The sequence below is a fragment of the Oncorhynchus clarkii genome, chromosome 1 (assembly GCF_045791955.1).
Source record: "Oncorhynchus clarkii lewisi isolate Uvic-CL-2024 chromosome 1, UVic_Ocla_1.0, whole genome shotgun sequence".
NCBI lineage: Eukaryota > Metazoa > Chordata > Actinopteri > Salmoniformes > Salmonidae > Oncorhynchus > Oncorhynchus clarkii.
This window is the reverse complement of record NC_092147.1, coordinates 77,401,715-77,419,290: the sequence shown is the minus strand read 5'-3', so window position 1 is coordinate 77,419,290 and position 17,576 is coordinate 77,401,715. Positions and strand designations below refer to the sequence as shown.

The 17,576-nt window shown below is 42.7% G+C and overlaps 1 protein-coding gene across 2 annotated transcripts; it reads left to right on the top strand.

Annotated features, from left to right (window-relative positions):
• The first annotated feature begins 1,065 nt into the window (after positions 1–1,065).
• Positions 1,066–17,409, top strand: LOC139412701 (polyribonucleotide nucleotidyltransferase 1, mitochondrial-like). 2 transcript variants are annotated; one of them, XM_071159363.1, is made up of 28 exons: positions 1,066–1,282; positions 1,537–1,597; positions 1,692–1,766; positions 1,980–2,085; positions 2,207–2,256; positions 2,495–2,558; positions 2,648–2,695; positions 2,786–2,899; positions 2,996–3,182; positions 3,317–3,368; positions 3,455–3,512; positions 3,868–3,964; positions 4,039–4,141; positions 4,303–4,373; positions 4,480–4,516; positions 4,625–4,691; positions 4,796–4,885; positions 5,011–5,064; positions 5,145–5,254; positions 5,385–5,456; positions 5,544–5,607; positions 5,709–5,792; positions 5,875–5,958; positions 16,083–16,189; positions 16,357–16,412; positions 16,562–16,640; positions 16,866–16,913; positions 16,996–17,409. In XM_071159363.1, the coding sequence occupies exons 1-28, from the start codon at positions 1,164–1,166 to the stop codon at positions 17,149–17,151; spliced, it is 2,313 nt and encodes a 770-aa protein (XP_071015464.1). In that variant the 5' UTR covers positions 1,066–1,163; the 3' UTR covers positions 17,152–17,409. The 2 variants fall into 2 exon arrangements, with proteins under 2 accessions (XP_071015464.1, XP_071015471.1); XM_071159370.1 differs by having other exon boundaries at positions 1,081–1,282; positions 2,996–3,054; positions 3,333–3,368.
• The last annotated feature ends 167 nt before the right edge of the window (positions 17,410–17,576 follow it).

The following is a 17,576-nucleotide window of genomic DNA, read 5'->3' as shown; positions in this document are numbered from 1 at the left end:
TTATATATCCTACCATCACTTTGTCAGACAAAGACTCAACATCAAAACTCAAAAGAACAGACAATCACTCTGTTTCTCCACTCTATCTGCGTCACACCAAATGACGAGCATCAAAAACACCAGGAATCTTCCCCTTCAGTTGGTCAACTTTCACATTTACCGCTACCCTTGTAAATCACTCCTTTCAATGGCGCCCTCTTGCCCACATTCGTTTAACAAGGAGCAGCTTCTCCCTCTGACCAGCAGAAACGCAAACAATTATCACAAGACCACTTCTGGTTACTCTCACCGATTCCACAGCACTCAACTCTTTTCACCCACCCTGAAACCACAAATAGATCAGCCAAAAGAAAAGGGTGCACTTTTTCCAAAAACTTCACTCCTACTGTCACAGACTCATCTTTATCCTGACCCTCAGTGCAAGCCTTAGGCTCAAAGTTCACCATACCTACCACCTCTGATACTTCACCCTCATTCACTTCCATTTCTCATCCTGTCTTCAATTCACCGTGCTTGCACTTTCTACCATTCTTCTTTAACAAGAACAACCATCTCACTTTTTTTCTGCTACTTTTAACCAACTCAAGCTCACCCTCTTCCTCCCCCTCTTTCTTAGACCTCCTCTGCCTATTTTTTCCCCCTCCATTCCTCCTTCATATTCCAAGTTTGGCTCTCCTTATGATAATACTGCACTTCTCCTGACATACATCTTGTTCTTGTCTTGTCAAGGGACGCCATTTAACCGGTTGTCACAATCTCCGTACAATCAGCACGAATCCCACGGGATGTAGCGCTCAAAAGTGCATCCCACTTGTAAATCAGCTGCTTCATCATGATGTTCTTCTCCATCAATAGCAACCGCGACGCTATTCCATTTCAAACATGCGCGCCCTTTCTCTCGGATTCGCTTCCTCAGACCCTATGACCCCCGGTCATGCGCTCTATCTGCAAGTCACGGATTGCCCTCCCAGTTACAACGCCTTGTTTTGGAGATGCACAAATAATGTCCTATCAGATATGGTGGAACGTCTTTTGTCCAATCACAGGACACTATTTATTTGCGACGTACTTCCGTGCATGTGATGAACTGTCATGGCAGTAAAATTGTGTAAAGGCTTCATGTTCAATTGAAAAGTATTTCTTATGGTAGTTTGTACTTGAATATGAAACATTTACTGAGGCTTGGGCCCACGCTGGCCAGACTAAATGTGCGGTTGTGCCACCAAAGTGTCTGGAACAGCCATGGAACGATACAAAAAGTGGGTGTGAACTTGGGTGAGAAGTAAGTATACGTCTGACTTAGCTACTTACATATCGTTACACAGTGACAACCGGTCAAGCCTGTGGGCCAACGCTTCAAGTTCATTATTCAACGCAGTGGTGTGCATAGTCTGAGTCAGATATATTTATAAGACGGAATATGTATAGAATATTTGTCCGAATCCTCCTAAATCTGCGTTGCAGTTATGAATGGTCAATTGACTCCCATCAATTCACTCTAACTTCAGATGTGTTCTGATTTCCCCTCTTTTGAAGAAAACTTGAGATCTCAACAGGGAAACTTGCCAGATTTGCAGATGGGTCAGCTGTTGTGCAGGTATAAATCCTAAGCATTTTTTTGAGAGTTTGTAAGTGAATATGCACAAGATGCTCAGACCAGTTACTTGGATGAATTCCACCTCTTTTTACAGCTTGGGGATACAACAGTGATGGTGACAGCTGTCAGCAAAACAAAACCGTCCCCCTCCCATTTTATGCCACTAGTGGTAAGTTAATACTTAATTTTTATTGTAAGTGGGGTCATATGATTTTTTTCAATGCACTTCAAACATATTTAAACACTGCTTTTTGTCTTCCATGTAGGATGGTTCATTGTGTGTGATAATCTCTTTAGTGTAGTAGGCTATAACATAGTGGTTTTAGGTCCCTTGGAGTGATTCAGGTCCCTTGGCTAGAACGGTGTGTTTTTGATTTGACAGGTGGACTACAGACAGAAAGCAGCTGCTGCTGGTAGAATCCCCACTAACCACTTGCGGCGGGAGTTGGGCACCACTGAAAATGAGATTCTGACTAGTAGGCTAATAGGTGAGAAGATGATTCTAACTACTATGCCTTAACTCTTACTCCTCTTACTCCAGTTCTATATTAGATCTAGTGCAAATGCCATTAGCAGACTTAACTGTATCTCTTTATTGTCTCACCTCAGACAGGGCAATCAGACCCCTTTTTCCTGCTGGTTATTTCTATGACACTCAGGTGAGTCAGTATTTATAGTTATTGTTGTACTTATGTAGGTTCATTACTGATATGTTTTTATTTATTTTACCTTTATTTAACTAGGCAAGTCAGTTAAGAACAAATTCTTATTTTCAATGACGGCCTAGGAACAGTGGGTTAACTGCCTGTTCAGGGGCAGAATGATAGATTTGTACCTTGTTTACTCTGTTATTACAAGTTATGCTCTTGATTTTAGTCCTGCGGTGTATATTTTCAGGTCCTGTGTAACCTGTTGGCAGTTGATGGTGTTAATGATCCAGATGTACTGGCTATCAATGGAGGTGAGGAGAGATTGATTTCCTTGTAGAAACATTCACATGATCTTTGTTTGACATCCAGTGATAACATGAACTATTTAACTTCCCTACAGCCTCTGCTGCCCTTACCCTTTCTGACATTCCCTGGAATGGGCCCATTGGTTAGTATCTATTATAGATCTTTGCCCTTTTGTTTTTCTTCGCCTGTATGAGGCTTTTACTAAATGGTTTGTGTTTCGTGGATGTTTTAGGTGCAGTGCGCATTGGCCTGGTGGATGGCGAGTTCCTGGTGAACCCAACACGAAAGCAAATGGCTTCCAGCACTATCAATCTGATAGTGGCTGGAGCACCTCTCAGCCAAGTGGGTTAGTACTGTAGTCCAGCTATATCAGACATCCCTTTTTCCTACAGGATCCTCTCTACCACCCTGAAAAAAATTAAACAAATATTTTTTGTTTTAGTGATGATCGAGGCATCTGCTGAGAATGTGTTGCAGCAGGACTTCTGTCATGCAGTCAAAGTTGGTGTGAAGCACACACAGCAGATCATATTGGCTATTCAGCAGATGGCCAGAGAAGCGAAAGTGACCAAGCGCACCCCTCCCAAAATATTTTCTGCGCCCGAGGAAATGATTGAGCACACACGACAGTAAGACATATTTCTTTCTGACTTGATATATTGAGCACACACGACAGTAAAACATTTCTTTCTGACTTGATATTTCCCATATTTCTTACGTTTTTTTTTTATGGTTACATGACAGCACACGGTTTTGCTTTCAGATTTGCCTCTGAAAAGGTCTATGCTGTTTTCACAGACTTCACTCATGACAAGGTAAGTATTTATGTCTGGTCGTTTTTGCTATTGTGTTTTGGTGGTACTTTTTCATTCAATAAAATCAGTAACTTATTGTGTTTCAGATTTCCAGAGATGACGCCATTAACAAAGTGCGACTAGAAACAGAGGAACAAATAAAAGGTATGTATCACTGCTATATACAGATGTAGGATCTTAATTTGAGACGGTTTGCTACAGCTGGAAAATAATCCTGCAGAAACAGGAAATGTGAATAATAACTAATGAACATTTTTGTAGGTGTTGATACATTTTTCATGAGGGAAAGTCAAGTCTAATTTCAAAGTGGAAATTACAAACTTCAGAAGCATTTTTAAACCTTAAATACAAAGTTTTACATTTCCTGAATTGCAGGAAAGTTATCCTGCAACAGGGGGACACAAATAAATGTTGTTACAAGATTTTTGCAACATCCAAGGTCTTGTGTGTGTTCGTTTACTGTCTAACCGCCTACATACAGTATGCCTGTTTTCTGTAGAGAAATGTCCTCATGCAGAACCTTATGAGGTGATGGAATCCTTCAACATGGTGTCCAAAGAGGTCTTCCGCAATCTGGTTTTGAATGAATATAGGAGGTAAAAATAATGCATGTCTCAGTAGTATTTAGAAAAGTGTCATTAATGTCATTAATAATGTCCTTGTTTTAAAGGTGTGATGGAAGAAACCTGACTTCATTAAGAAATATTTCCTGTGAGGCAGACATCTTTAAGCCCCTTCATGGGTCTGCACTTTTCCAGAGGGGACAGACACAGGTAGGGATCTGGCGTTATAAAAAAGTGCTCAGTGTAGGCGTGCTATTCATTTTGGGGACATTGGAAAGTTGAAGAGAGGAGAAATATATTTGCAGAGTCTGACTTGTTTTGGGTTGTTTATCATTGTATCTAGCCTAGTTAGTAAAGCCTTTTCTATCTAGGTTCTGTGCTCTGTAACATTTGACTCCTTGGAGTCCAGTATTAAAACAGACATCATTACTACAGCATTAAGGTAAACTTATACATTATTAATTACAGTCCTTTTGAATGCAAGTTTCAAGCAAGTGTGTGTGTGTGTATATATATGTTAGCTGAAACGAGTTGCTCTCTTTTAACAGTGGAGTCAAAGACAAGAATTTCATGCTTCACTATGAGGTGAGTATCACAATATGTAAATAATAAGGATTCCAGTAGGATTTGCTTATTGGTTTGGTATTGCAGAACAAAATCTGCATGGGCTGAAATTAACTTTTTCTGTTTCAGTTTCCTCCTTACGCAACCAATGAGATTGGAAAGATGAGTGGAATGAACAGAAGAGAGCTTGGTCATGGTTAGTATGTTGGTATGGATTAAAATATGCCCATGGGTAGTGTGTGGGTGGCATGCCTAAGTTCATGTGACTATTTAAATAATATTCTGTTTCTATGTTGACAGGGGCACTGGCGGAGAAGTCTTTGAGACCTGTCATCCCAAAAGACTTCCCCTTCACTATTAGAGTCACCTCTGAGGTTTTGGAGTCTAATGGTGAGTTCTGTGGATGACCTCCATTTTGCTTCTAAATTTTTTCAGACCACTTCTTATTATAAGCTTAGTTGCCAAATCTTAGTCATTTCAATGATTGTATGATGAGCGCACTCTCGTTCTCTCAGGTTCCTCGTCGATGGCGTCAGCATGTGGAGGCAGTTTGGCTTTGATGGATGCTGGTACAATACTTAACTTTTTTTTAACATTTTTGTTGCTGATTCTTTCATTTACAGTGAGACATAGCACTTCTGTGTTCCAGGTGTGCCTATTACATCAGCTGTGGCAGGTGTAGCTATTGGACTCATCTCCAAGGCAAACCCAGAGAAGCCATCGGAAATCCAGGACTACCGAATACTGACTGATATTCTGGTACTCAATATTACTAGTATTTTTCTCACCATTCCTAAAGCGAACTACATTTTCTATGGAATACCACATGTACTATAATCATAAGATCCCCTTTCTGTAGAACTGTTTTATGTGTTTTCTGTCACAACAGGGAATCGAGGATTACCTAGGAGACATGGACTTCAAACTGGCTGGAACAAATAAGGGTATCAATGCCTTACAGGTACTGTAGCTGAACATCCATTGGTTTCTCTCTGCTGTCGTATTTTGTTGACTGTTTCTTTTTGCTATAATGTATGCTTCCTCCTAGGCTGATGTGAAGATTCCAGGCTTACCTCTGAAACTTGTAATGGAGGCTATTCAGCAAGCCACAGGTGACATGAAAGACATGCCCCATAAATAGCTATCTAGCTATCTATGCATTCTCTAGAGAGATAAATATTGAAGTCACCACCCTCATTTTATATCCTTACAGTTGCCAAGAGGGAGATTTTGGGCATCATGAACAATACCATTGCCAAGCCCAGGGCTAACAGAAAGGAGAATGGTCCGGTTGTCGGTAAGACTCTTGGTTGCTAGTCCTTTTTCATTCCCATTATTTATGTATTTTGCTTTCAAGGTATGTTTCCTGTCTGTTGTAGAAAATGTCAGAGTCCCGGTCTCCAGACGAGCACGCTTTGTTGGGCCAGGGGGCTATAACCTCCGCAGACTACAAGCTCAAACAGGTAACATTTACCCCAACACATTAGCTCTCTTCATCGCTGCATAGTGTATGGCTGGGTTCCCTGTTCCAAAGTGTTTTTTTTCCTCCACCTTTTATTTAACCAGGTAGGCTAGTTGAGAACAAGTTCTCATTTACAACTGCGACCTGGCCAAAATAAAGCAAAGCAGTGCGACACAAACAACAACACAGAGTTACACATGGAATAAACAAACATACAGTCAATAGCACAATAGAAAAAGTATATATACAGTGTGTGCAGATGAGGTAAGATAAGGGAGGTAAGGCAATAAATAGGCCATAGTGGCGAAATAATTACAATTTAGCAATTAAACACTGGAGTGATAGATAAAGATGAATGTGCAAGTAGAGATACTGGGGTGCAAAGGAGCAAAAAAATAACAGTATGGGGATGAGGTAGTTGGATGGGCTATTTACAGATGGGCTATGTACAGGTGCAATGATCTGTGAGCTGCTCTGACAGCTGGTGCTTAAAGTTAGTGAGGGAGATATAAGACTCCAGTTTCAGTGATTTTTGTAATTCGTTCCAGTCATTGGCAGCAGAGAACTGGAAGGAAAGGCGGCCAAAGGAGGAATTGGCTTTGTGGGTGACCAGTGAAATATACCTGCTGGAGCGCGTGGTGGTAGTCAGTTTTACAAGGGTATGTTTTGTAGCATGAATTAAGGATGCTTTGTTGCGAAATAGGAAGCCGATTCTAGATTTAATTTAGGATCGGAGATGCTTAATGTGAGTCTGGAAGGAGAGTTTACAGTCTAACCAGACACCTAGATATTTGTAATTGTCAACGTATTCTAAGTCACATCTGTCCAGAGTAGTGATGCTGGACGGGCAGGCAGGTGCGGGCAGCGATCGGTTGAAGAGCATTAATGTAGTTTTACTTGCATTTAAGAGCAGTTGGAGGCAACGGAAGGAGAGTTGTAATGGCACTGAAGCTCGTCTGGAGGTTAGTTAACACAGTGTCCAAAGAAGGGCCAGAAGTTTACAGAATGGTGTCTGTGTAGAGGTAGATCAGAGAATCACCAGCAGCAAGAGAGACATCATTGATGTCTCCTTCCAGTTCTCTGCTGCCAATGACTGGAACAAACTGCAAAAATCTCTGAAGCTGGAGACTCTTACCTCCCTCACTAGCTTTAAGCACCAGCTGTCAGAGCAGCTCACAGATCACTGCACCTGTACATAGCTTATCTGTAAATAGCCCATCCAATCTACCTCATCCCCATACTGTATTTATTTATTTATTTATCTTGCTCCTTTACACCCCAGTATCTCTACTTGCACATTCATCTTCTGCACACCCTACCACTCCAGTGTTTAATTGCTATATTGTAATTACTTCGCCACCATGGCCTATTTATTGCCTTACCTCTCTTATCCTACCTCATTTGCACATGCTGTATATAGCTATTTCTACTGTATTATTGATTGTATGTTTGTTTATTCCATTGGTAACTCTGTTGCATGTGTCGAACTGCTATGCTTTATCTTGGCCAGGTCGCAGTTGCAAATGAGAACTTGTTCTCAACTTGCCTAGCTGGTTAAATAAAGGTGAAAAAGAGAAGAGTCGGCCCGAGAATTGAATCCTGTGGCACCCCCATAGAGACTGCCAGAGGTCTGGACAACAGACCCTCCGATTAGACACACTGAACTCTGTCTGAGAAGTAGTTGGTGAACCAGGCGAGGCAGTCATTTGAGAAACCAAGGCTGTTGAGTCTGCCAATAAGAATGTGGGGATTGACAGAATCGAAAGCCTTGGCCAGGTTGATGAATACAGCTGCACAGTATTGTCTCTTATTGATGGCGTTTATGATATTGTTTAGGACCTTGGTGTGGCTGAGGTGCACCCATGACCAGCTCTGAAACCAGATTGCATAGTGGAGAAGGTACGGTGGGATTCGAAATGGTTGATGATCTGTTTAACTTGACTTTCGAAGACCTTGAAAAGGCAGGGTAGGATAGATATAGGTCTGTAGCAGTTTGGGTGTTTGGCAGTTTCTCCCCTTTGAAGAGGGGGATGACCACGGCAACTTTCCAATCTTTGAGAATCTCAGACGATACGAAAGAGAGGTTGAACAGGCTAGAAATAGGGGTTGCAACAATTGCGGCGGATCATTTTAGAACGAGAGGGTCCAGATTGTCTAGCCCGGCTGATTTGTAGGAGTCCATATTTAGCAGCTCTTTCAGAACATCAGCTATCTGGATTTTTTTTCTCACCTTTATTTAACCACGTAGGCTAGTTGAGAACAAGTTCTCATTTGCAACTGCGACCTGGCCAAGATAAAGCATAGCAGATGCACATTTTTGCTTATAAAAGCTAGCCTTAGCTTTCCTAACTTCCTGTGTATTTTGGTTCCTAACTTCCCTGAAAAGTTGCATATCAGGGGGGCTATTCAATGCTAATGCAGAACGCCACAGGATGTTTTTTTGCTGGTCAAGGGTAGTCAGGTCTGGATTTGGGTGAAGTAGAAATGGGGGAGGCTTGGGCAAGTTGCTATGGGGGGTGCAGGCTGTTGACTGGGGTAGGGGAAGCCAGGTGGAAAGCATGGCCAGCTGTAGAAAAATGCTTATTGAAATTCTCTATTATCGTGGATTTATGGGTGGTGACCTAGCCTCAGTGCAGTGGGCAGCTGTGAGGAGGTGGTCTTATTCTCCATGGACTTTACAGTGTCCCAAAACTTTTTGGAGTTTGTGGTACAGGATGCAAATTTCTGTTTGCAAAAGCTAGACTTTGCTTTCCTTAACTGCCTGTGTATATTGGTTCCCAACTTCCCTGAAAAGTTGCATATCACGGGGGCTATTAGATGCTAATGCAGTACGCCACAGGATGTTTTTGTGCTGGTCAAGGGCAGTCAGGTCTGGCGTGAACTAAGGGCTATATCTGTTCCTGGTTCTACATTTTTTTTGAATGGGGCATGCTTATTTAAGATTGATGAGGAATAAAAATAATAACCAGGCATCCTCTACTCACGGAATGAGGTCAAGATCCTTCCAGGATACCCGGGTCAGGTCGATTAGAAAGGCCTGCTCGCTGAAGTGTTTTAGGAAGCGTTTGACAGTGATGAGGGGTGGTTGTTTGACCGCAGACCCATTACGGACGCAGGCAATGAGGCAGTGATAGCTGAGATCCTGGTTGAAGACAGCAGAGGTGTATTTGGAGGGCAGGTTGGTTAGGATGGTATCTATGAGGGTGCCCGTGTTTATGGATTTGGGGTTGAACCTGGTAGGTTCATTGATAAATTGTGAGATTGAGGACATCAAGCCTAAATTGTAGGATGGCCGGGGTGTTAAGCATGTCCCAGTTTAGGTCACCGAACAGCACGAGCTCTGAAGATAGATGGGGGGGCAATCAATTCACATATGGTGTCCAGGGCACAGCTGGGGCAGAAGGTGGCCTATAGCAAGCGGCAACGGTGAAAGACTTGTATCTGAAAAGGTGGATTTTTAAAAGTAGAAGCTGAAATTGTTTGGGCACAGACCTGGATAGTAAGACAGAACTCTGCAGGAGATTGCAACTCTGTCTCCTTTGGCAGTTCTATCTTGTCGGGAAATGTTATCGTTAGGGATGGAAATGTAAGTTTTTTTTTTGGTGGCCTTCCTAAGCCAGGATTCAGACACGGCTAGGACATCCTGGTTGGCAGGGTGTGCTAAAGCAGCGAATAAAACAAACTTAGGGAGGAGGCTTCTAATGTTAACATGCATGAAAGCAAGGCTTTTACGGTTACAGAAGTCAACAAATGAGAGCGTCTGGGGAATGGGAGTGGAGATAGGCACTGCAGGGCTTTGATTAACCTCTACATCACCAGAGGAGGAGTAGGATAAGGGTACGGCTAACGGCTATAAGAACTGATCGTCTAGTACGTTCAGAACAGAGAGTAAAAGGAGCAGGTTTCTTGGCGCGGTACAATAGATTCAAGGCATAATGTACAGACAAAGGTATGGTACGATGTGAATACAGTGGAGGTAAACCTAGGCATTGAATGACGATGAGAGAGGTATAGTCTCTAGAGACACCATTTAAACCAGGTGAGGTCACCGCATGTGTGGGAGGTGGAACAAATGGGTTAGCTAAGGAATATTGAGCAGGGCTGGAGGCTCTACAGTGAAATAAGACTAATCACTAACCAAAACAGCAATGGTTAGTAACAACATTAGGGAGTAGCTGGGCGAACTGGAGGCATGGCGACAGCTAGCGGGCCGGGGCTAGCAGAATGGCTTTAGAGGGACGTTGCGACGGAGGACGTCTGTTGTAGCCGCCTTGTGCGGTTACGTCGGCAGACCATTTGTGATGGATCAGCAGGGCTCCGTGTAGTAAAAGGGTCCAGGCCAATTGGAAAAATGGGTATAGTAGCCCAAGAAATTGGCTGATGGACCTCTTCAACTAACAGTCCGATATGCTCTAGACAGCTAGCGGGCTGCGGCTAGCAGATGAGCATTCAGGGGACGTCGCGACGGACGAGCCTGTTGAAAACCCCCCCCGGGTAGATTACGTCGGTAATCCAGTCGGGATGAATCGGCGGGGCTCCGTATCGGCAGTAAAAGGGGTCCAGGCCAATTGGCAAAATAGGTATTGTGTATGGTGGGAAATCTGTTGCAAAGTATTTCCACGCATAATATATACAGTTGAAGTCGGAAGTTTACATAGACCTTAGCCAAATACATTTAAACTCAGTTTTTCACAATTCCTGACATTTAATACTAGTAAAGATTCCCTGTCTTAGGTCATTTAGGATCACCATTTTATTTTAAGAATGTGAAATGTCAAAAAAGTATAGCGAATTATTTATTTCAGCTTTTTTCTTTCATCACATTCCCAGTGGTCAGAGGTTTACATCGACTCAATTAGTATTTGGTAGCATTGCCTTTTAAATATTTCAAAGTTGTGGCAAAATGGCTTAAGGACAAAGTCAAGGTATTGGAGTGGCCATCACAAAGCCCTGACCTCAATCCTACAGAAAATTTGTGGGCACATCATGTCAAATGTTTCGGGTTGCCTTCCACAAGCTTCCCACAATAAGTTGGTTGAATTTTGGCCCATTCCTCCTGACAGAGCTGGTGTAACTGAGTCAGGTTTGTCGGCCTCCTTGCTCGCACACGCTTTTCAGATGTGCCCACAAATTTTCTGTAGGATTGAGGTCAGGGCTTTGTGATGGCCACTCCAATACCTTGACTTTGTCCTTAAGCCATTTTGCCAGAACTTTGGAAGTATGCTTGGGGTCATTGTCCATTTGGAAGACCCATTTGCGACCAAGATTGAACTTCCTGACTGATGTCTTGAGATGGTGCTTCAATATATCCACATAATTTTCCTTCCTAACGATGCCATCTATTTTGTGAAGTGCACCAGTCCCTTCTGCAGCAAAGCACCCACACAACATGATGCTGCCACCCCCGGGCTTCACACTTGGGATGGTGATCTTCGGCTTGTAAGCCTCCCCCTTTTTCCTCCAAACACAACGATGGTCATTATAGCCAAACAGTTCTATTTTTGTTTCATCAGACCAGAGGACATTTCTCCAAAAAGTACGATCTTTGTCCCCGTGTGCAGTTGCAAACCGTAGTCTGGCTTTTTTATGGCGGTTTTGGAGCAGTGGCTTCTTCCTTGCTGAGCGGCCTTTCAGGTTATGTCAATATAGGACTCGCTTTACTCTGGATATAGATACTTTTGTACCTGTTTCCTCCAGCATCTTCACATCTTTGCTGTTCTGGGATTGATTTGCACTTTTCGCACCAAAGTACGTTAATCTCTAGGAGACAGAACGCGTCTCCATCCTGAGCGGTATGATGGCTGCGTGGTCCCATGGTGTTTATACTTGCGTACTATTGTTTGTACAGATGAACGTGGTACCTTCCGGCATTTGGAAATTGCTCACAAGGATTAACCGGACTTGTGGAGGTCTACAATTCTTTTTCTGAGGTCTTGGCTGATTTCATTTGATTTTCCCATGATGACAAGCAATGAGGCACTGAGTTTGAAGGTAGGTCTTGAAATACATCCACAGGTACACTCAATGAGCTATATACGGCCATAAGCAAACAGGAAAATGCTCATCCAGGGGCAGCACTCCTTGTGGCCGGAGACTTTAATGCAGGGAAACTCAAATCTGTTCTACCTAATCTCTACTAGCATGTTAAATGTGTAACCAGAGGGAAAAAAAACTCTGGAGCACCTTTACTCCACACACAGATGTGTACAAAGCAATCCCTCGCCCTCCATTTGGCAAATCTGACTATAATTCTATCCTCCTGATTCCTGCTTACAAGCAAAAATTAAAGCAGGAAGCACCAGTGACTCGGTCAATAAGAAAGTGGTCAGATGAAGCAGATGCTAAGCTACAGAACTGTTTTGCTAGCACAGACTGGAATATGTTCCGTGATTCTTCCGATGGCATTGAGGAGTACACCACATCAGTCACTGGCTTCATAAATAAATGCATCGATGACATCGTCCCCAACCAGAATCCATGGATTACATGCAACCTCTGCACTGAGCTAAAGGGTAGAGCTGCCGCTTTCAAGGAACGGGACTCTAACCCAGAAGCTTTTAAGAAATCCCGCAATGCCCTCCGATGAACCGTCAATACAGGGGCTAAGATTGAATCGTACTACACCGGCTCTGACGCTCGTTGGATGTGGCAGGGCTTGCAAACTATTACAGACTACAAAGGGAAGCACAGCCACAAGCTCCCCAGTAACACAAACCTACCAGACGAGCTAAAATACTTCTATGCTCACTTTGAGGCAAGTAACACTGAAACATGCATGAGAGCACCAGATGTTCCGGATGACTGTGCGATCACGCTCTCCATAGTAATACCTTCTTAACAGGTCAACATTCACAAAGCCGCAGGGCCAGATGGATTAGCAGGCCGTGTACTCCGAGCAACTGGCTAGCATCTTCACTGACATTTTCAACCAGTATGAGTATGTAATACCAATATGTTTCAAGCAGACCACCATAGTCCCTGTGCCCAAGAACACTTAAGATAACATGACTACCGACCCGTAGCACTCAGGTTTGTAGCCATGAAATGCCTTGAAAGGCTGGTCATGGCTCACATGAACACCATTATCCCAGAAACCCTAGACCCACTCCAATTTGCATACCGCCCTAACAGATCCAAAGATGATGCAATCTCTATTGCACTCAACATTGCCCTTTCCCACCTGGACAAAAGGAACACTTATGTGAGAATGCTATTCATTGACTACAGCTCAGCGTTCAACACCATAATGCCCTCAAAGCTCATCACTAAGCTAAGGATCCTGGGACTAAACACCTCCCTCTGCAACTGGATCCTGGACTTCCTGACGGGCCGCCCCAGGTGGTAAGGGTAGGGAACAACACATCTGCCACGCTGATCCTCAACACGGGGGCCCCTCAAGGGTGTGTGCTCATTCCCCTCCTGTATTCCCTGTTCACCCACGACTGCGTGGCCAAACACGACTCCAACACCACCATCAAGTTTGCCGATGACAACAACGAGACAGCCTATAGGGAGGAGGTCAGAGACCTGGCCGTGTGGTGCCAATATCAACAACCTCTCCCTCAACGTGATCAAGACCAAGGAGATGATTGTGGACTACAGGAAATTGAGGACCGAGCACACCCCTATTCTCACTGACGGGGCTGTAGTGAAACAGGTTGTGAGCTTCAAGTTCCTTGGTGTCCACATCACCAACAAACTATCATGGTCCATACACACGAAGACAGTCATGAAGAGGGCAAAACAAAGCCTATTCCAGGTCAGGAGACTGATTTTAAGATTTGCATGGGTCCTCAAATCCTCAAGGTTCTACAGCTGCACCTGACCGCAAGGCACTACAGAGGGTAGTGTGTACAGCCCAGTACATCACTGAGGACAAGCTTCCTGCCATCCAGGACCTCTATACCAGATGGTGTTAGAGGAAGGCCCTAAAAATGGTCAGACTCCAGCCACCCAGTCAGACTGTTATCTCTGCTACGGCAAGCGGTACGGGAGCACCAAGTCTAGGTCCAGAAGGCTTCTTAACAGCTTTTACCCCCAAGCCGTAAGACTCCTGAACAGCTAATCAAAGGGTTACCCAGACCCCTCTTTTACGCTGCTGCTACTCTGTTTATAATCTATGCATAGTCACAGGTAGTCATACCTCGACTACCCAGTGCCCCCGCACATTGACTCTGTACAGGTACCCCCTGTATATAGCCTCTTGTCATTTGACTGTTGCTGTTTAATTATTTGTTGCTTTTATTTTCAATTTTTATTAACTTGAGGCATTGTTGGTTAAGGGCTTTAAGTAAGCATTTCACATTCTACACCTGTTGTTTTCGGCGTATGTGACATAACATTTGATTTGTCGTGACAAGGTAGTATTGGTATACAGAAGATTGGTATACAGAACATATTTTGGTAAAAGATGAAGTCCATATTATGGCAAGAACAGCTCAAATTAGCAAAGAGAAACAAAAACCCATCATTACTTTAAGACATGAATGTCAGTCAGGGCGGAAAATGTCAAGACCTTTGAAAGTTTCTTCAAGTGCAGTTGCAAAAGCCATCAAGCTCTATGATCTAACTGGACCGCTACAGGAAAGGAAGACCCAGAGTTACCTCTGCTGCAAAGGATACATTCATTAGGCTTACCAGCCTCAGATTGCAGCCCAAATAAATGCTTCACAGAGTTCAAGTAACAAACACATCTCAACATCAACTGTTCAGAGGAGACTGTGTGAATCAGGTCTTTGTGGTCGAATTGCTGCAAAGAAACCACTACTAAAGGACACACAAATCCGTCCTTTGGTCTGATGAGTCAAAATTTGAGTTTTTTTGTGTGCAAAGCTGTCATCAAGGCAAAGCTTGGCTACTTTGAAGAATCTCAAATATATTTTTATTTGTTTAAAACTGAGGTTACTACATGATTCCATGTTTGTTATTTCATAGTGTTGATGTCTTCACTATTATTCTACAATGTAGAAAATAGTCAACATAAAGAACCTGTGAATGTGTACGTGTGTTCAAACTTTTGATTGTGTGTGTTTAAAAAAAAATACATATATATATATATATATATATTATGTTTAATGAGGAGTAATTATCTTTGAAAGACAGGGTCCTGAAAAAGGGACGTTCTCTTTTTCAGGACCCTGTCTGTCAAAGATAATTCGTAAAAATCCAAATAAATTCACAGATCTTCATTGTAAATGGTTTAAACACTAGTTGTCATTATTTGGCAATCTCAACACTGTGCGTTACAGGGGAGACCTCCTCCCTCATGTGGTACCCTTCCTGCAGGCTCATCCTGACTTGACCCTCCAGCATGACAATGCCACCAGCAATACTGCTCGTTCTGTGCGTGATTTCCTGCAAGACAGGAATGTCCGTGTTCTGCCATGGCCAGCGAAGAGCCTAGATCTCAATCCCATTGAGCACGTTTGGGACCTGTTGGATCGGAGGGTGAGGGCTAGGGCCATTCCCCCCAGAAATGTCTGGGAACTTGCAGGTGTCTTGGTGGAATAGTAGGGTAACATCTCACAGCAAGAACTGGCCAATCTGGTGCAGTCCATGAGGAGGAGATGCACTGCAGTACTTAATGCAGCTGGTGGCCACACCAGAAACGGACTGTTACTTTTGATTTTGACACCCCCTTTTGTTTAGGGAAACATTATTCAATTTCTGTTAGTCACATGTCTGTGGAACTTGTTCAGTTTGTCTCAGTTGTTGAATCTTATGTTCATACAAATATTTGTTAAAATATGTTAATTAAGTTTGTTGAAAAACACAGTTGACAGTGACAGGACGTTTGTTTTTTTTTGCTGAGTTTATATGTTCAAAAGTTTGGGGTCACTTAGAAATGTCCTTGTTTTTGAAAGAAAAGCACATTTTGTGTCCAATAAAATAACATAAAATTGATCAGAAACAGTGTAGACATTGTTAATGTTGTAAATGACTATATATATGCAATCGTATACAAATGTAAGCAAGGTTTAAAATCATTGTTTTAGTCAAGTGCTATGTCTGTTTGCACTCAAGAAAACATCTGCCTGCTGCTGAATCTAGTTGATGATCCCTGGTGTATGGGGAGATTACAGGTTGTTGTGTGTGTGTGTGTGGTTGTTTTGTGTCATTGGATAGGTGTGACGATAAGCCAGGTGGATGAGGAGACCTTCTCTGTGTTTGCACCTACTCCTGGTGCCATGAATGAAGCCCAGGAGTTCATCACAGAAATCTGCAAAGATGATGTGAGTCCAACCTAGTCTAATTCCACTGTATTGCCAAATTTCTTACAATTCCTCATTTTTATTTACTCCTCATTAAACATAATTGTACTATATTCTCCAAAAAGGCAGTACTTACCCACATCAGTACTGATATGAATCTGAGGATGTCTTTTTTTTCTTCCTTTCAGCAAGAGCAGCAGCTGGAGTTTGGTGCTGTTTACACTGCCACCATCATGGAAATAAGGTACACACTGCTGCGTTATTGGGGGCTGCTGTTTCATCTGTGATGCAGTCAAGTTTTTAAAATGTTTGTTCCATTGATTGATTTAAATATTGGATTGCTGAACAGGTAGCTTCATGACTTGCTGCACTTCTGTCTCCTTTCAACCACAGGGACATTGGTGTCATGGTGAAGCTGTATCCCAATATGAGTGCTGTTCTGCTCCATAACTCTCAGCTGGACCATAAACGGGTAAGAGTCCCAGAATACCATGCAGGGATTACAGGAACTTCAACATGTATTACGTTTTACAGATGTTACCAGTTTGTAAAGGGTTGCATGTGTTGGCTTGTTTTCAGTTATATTTACAATAAGTTGTAATTTGTGTGATTTTAAAAAGTAATCCATTAATAAACAATGTTTCAGCTAAAATTGTTGTTTCAGAGTGAAATAATTGTACATGTTGAATTTGTCCAGATAAAACACCCAAGTGCTATTGGATTAGAGGTTGGACAGCAGATTCAGGTATGTATTGCAGTCTTCTGACCTTCTTAATTTGCTTGACTTCTTGACTAATATTCTTTCTCTGATGGAATGCTATCAACAGGTTAAATACTTTGGGCGAGACCCAACAGATGGAAGAATGAGGCTTTCAAGGAAAGTGTTACAATCTCCAGCAGCAACAGTTGTTAAGACACTGAGTGAGAAACAGAGCATCACCATGGGCACAGGGAATGGCCAAGCAACCAGCAACTCGTCTTGACTCCCCTTATCCTCCTAGACACGGACCAACTGTCCAGTCGCCATCCACAGTCTATCTACCCTGACTTCTCTGAACTACCATTTGTCATTTACTCACCAACATCCTCCAAGCACTGGTTGCTGTACTCTCATTCTCTGTTGATTTCAGCAATGATATCAGCTTGGTGGTCATAGGATTTTGAGTTGTCAAATAACAATATGCTGTCAGTTTGTTTATCTATTTTATACAATGAATAATAAATATGTAAACTAAACATTCCATTGTTTTACATTCACTTGACTTGAACCTGTGACTGCTCATGCCATATTCCAATATTCTACCTACTCATTGTTAGTACTACAATATTTAGTTGGCTGTTTAAATTGAAATCAACAGCATTCTTTTTCCTATATTGTAAGCAAAGCAGAGACTGACAGGTCTGTATT

Excerpts from the sequence above, each read along its gene's own strand:
- LOC139412701 (XM_071159363.1), top strand. The coding sequence starts at position 1,164 with ATGAAACATTTACTGAGGCTTGGGCCCACGCTGGCCAGACTAAATGTG. Across the intron at positions 2,696-2,785 it reads TCCCTGGAATGGGCCCATTG|GTGCAGTGCGCATTGGCCTG; the intron begins GTTAGTATCTAT and ends TGGATGTTTTAG. Across the intron at positions 16,914-16,995 it reads AGGTTGGACAGCAGATTCAG|GTTAAATACTTTGGGCGAGA; the intron begins GTATGTATTGCA and ends TGCTATCAACAG.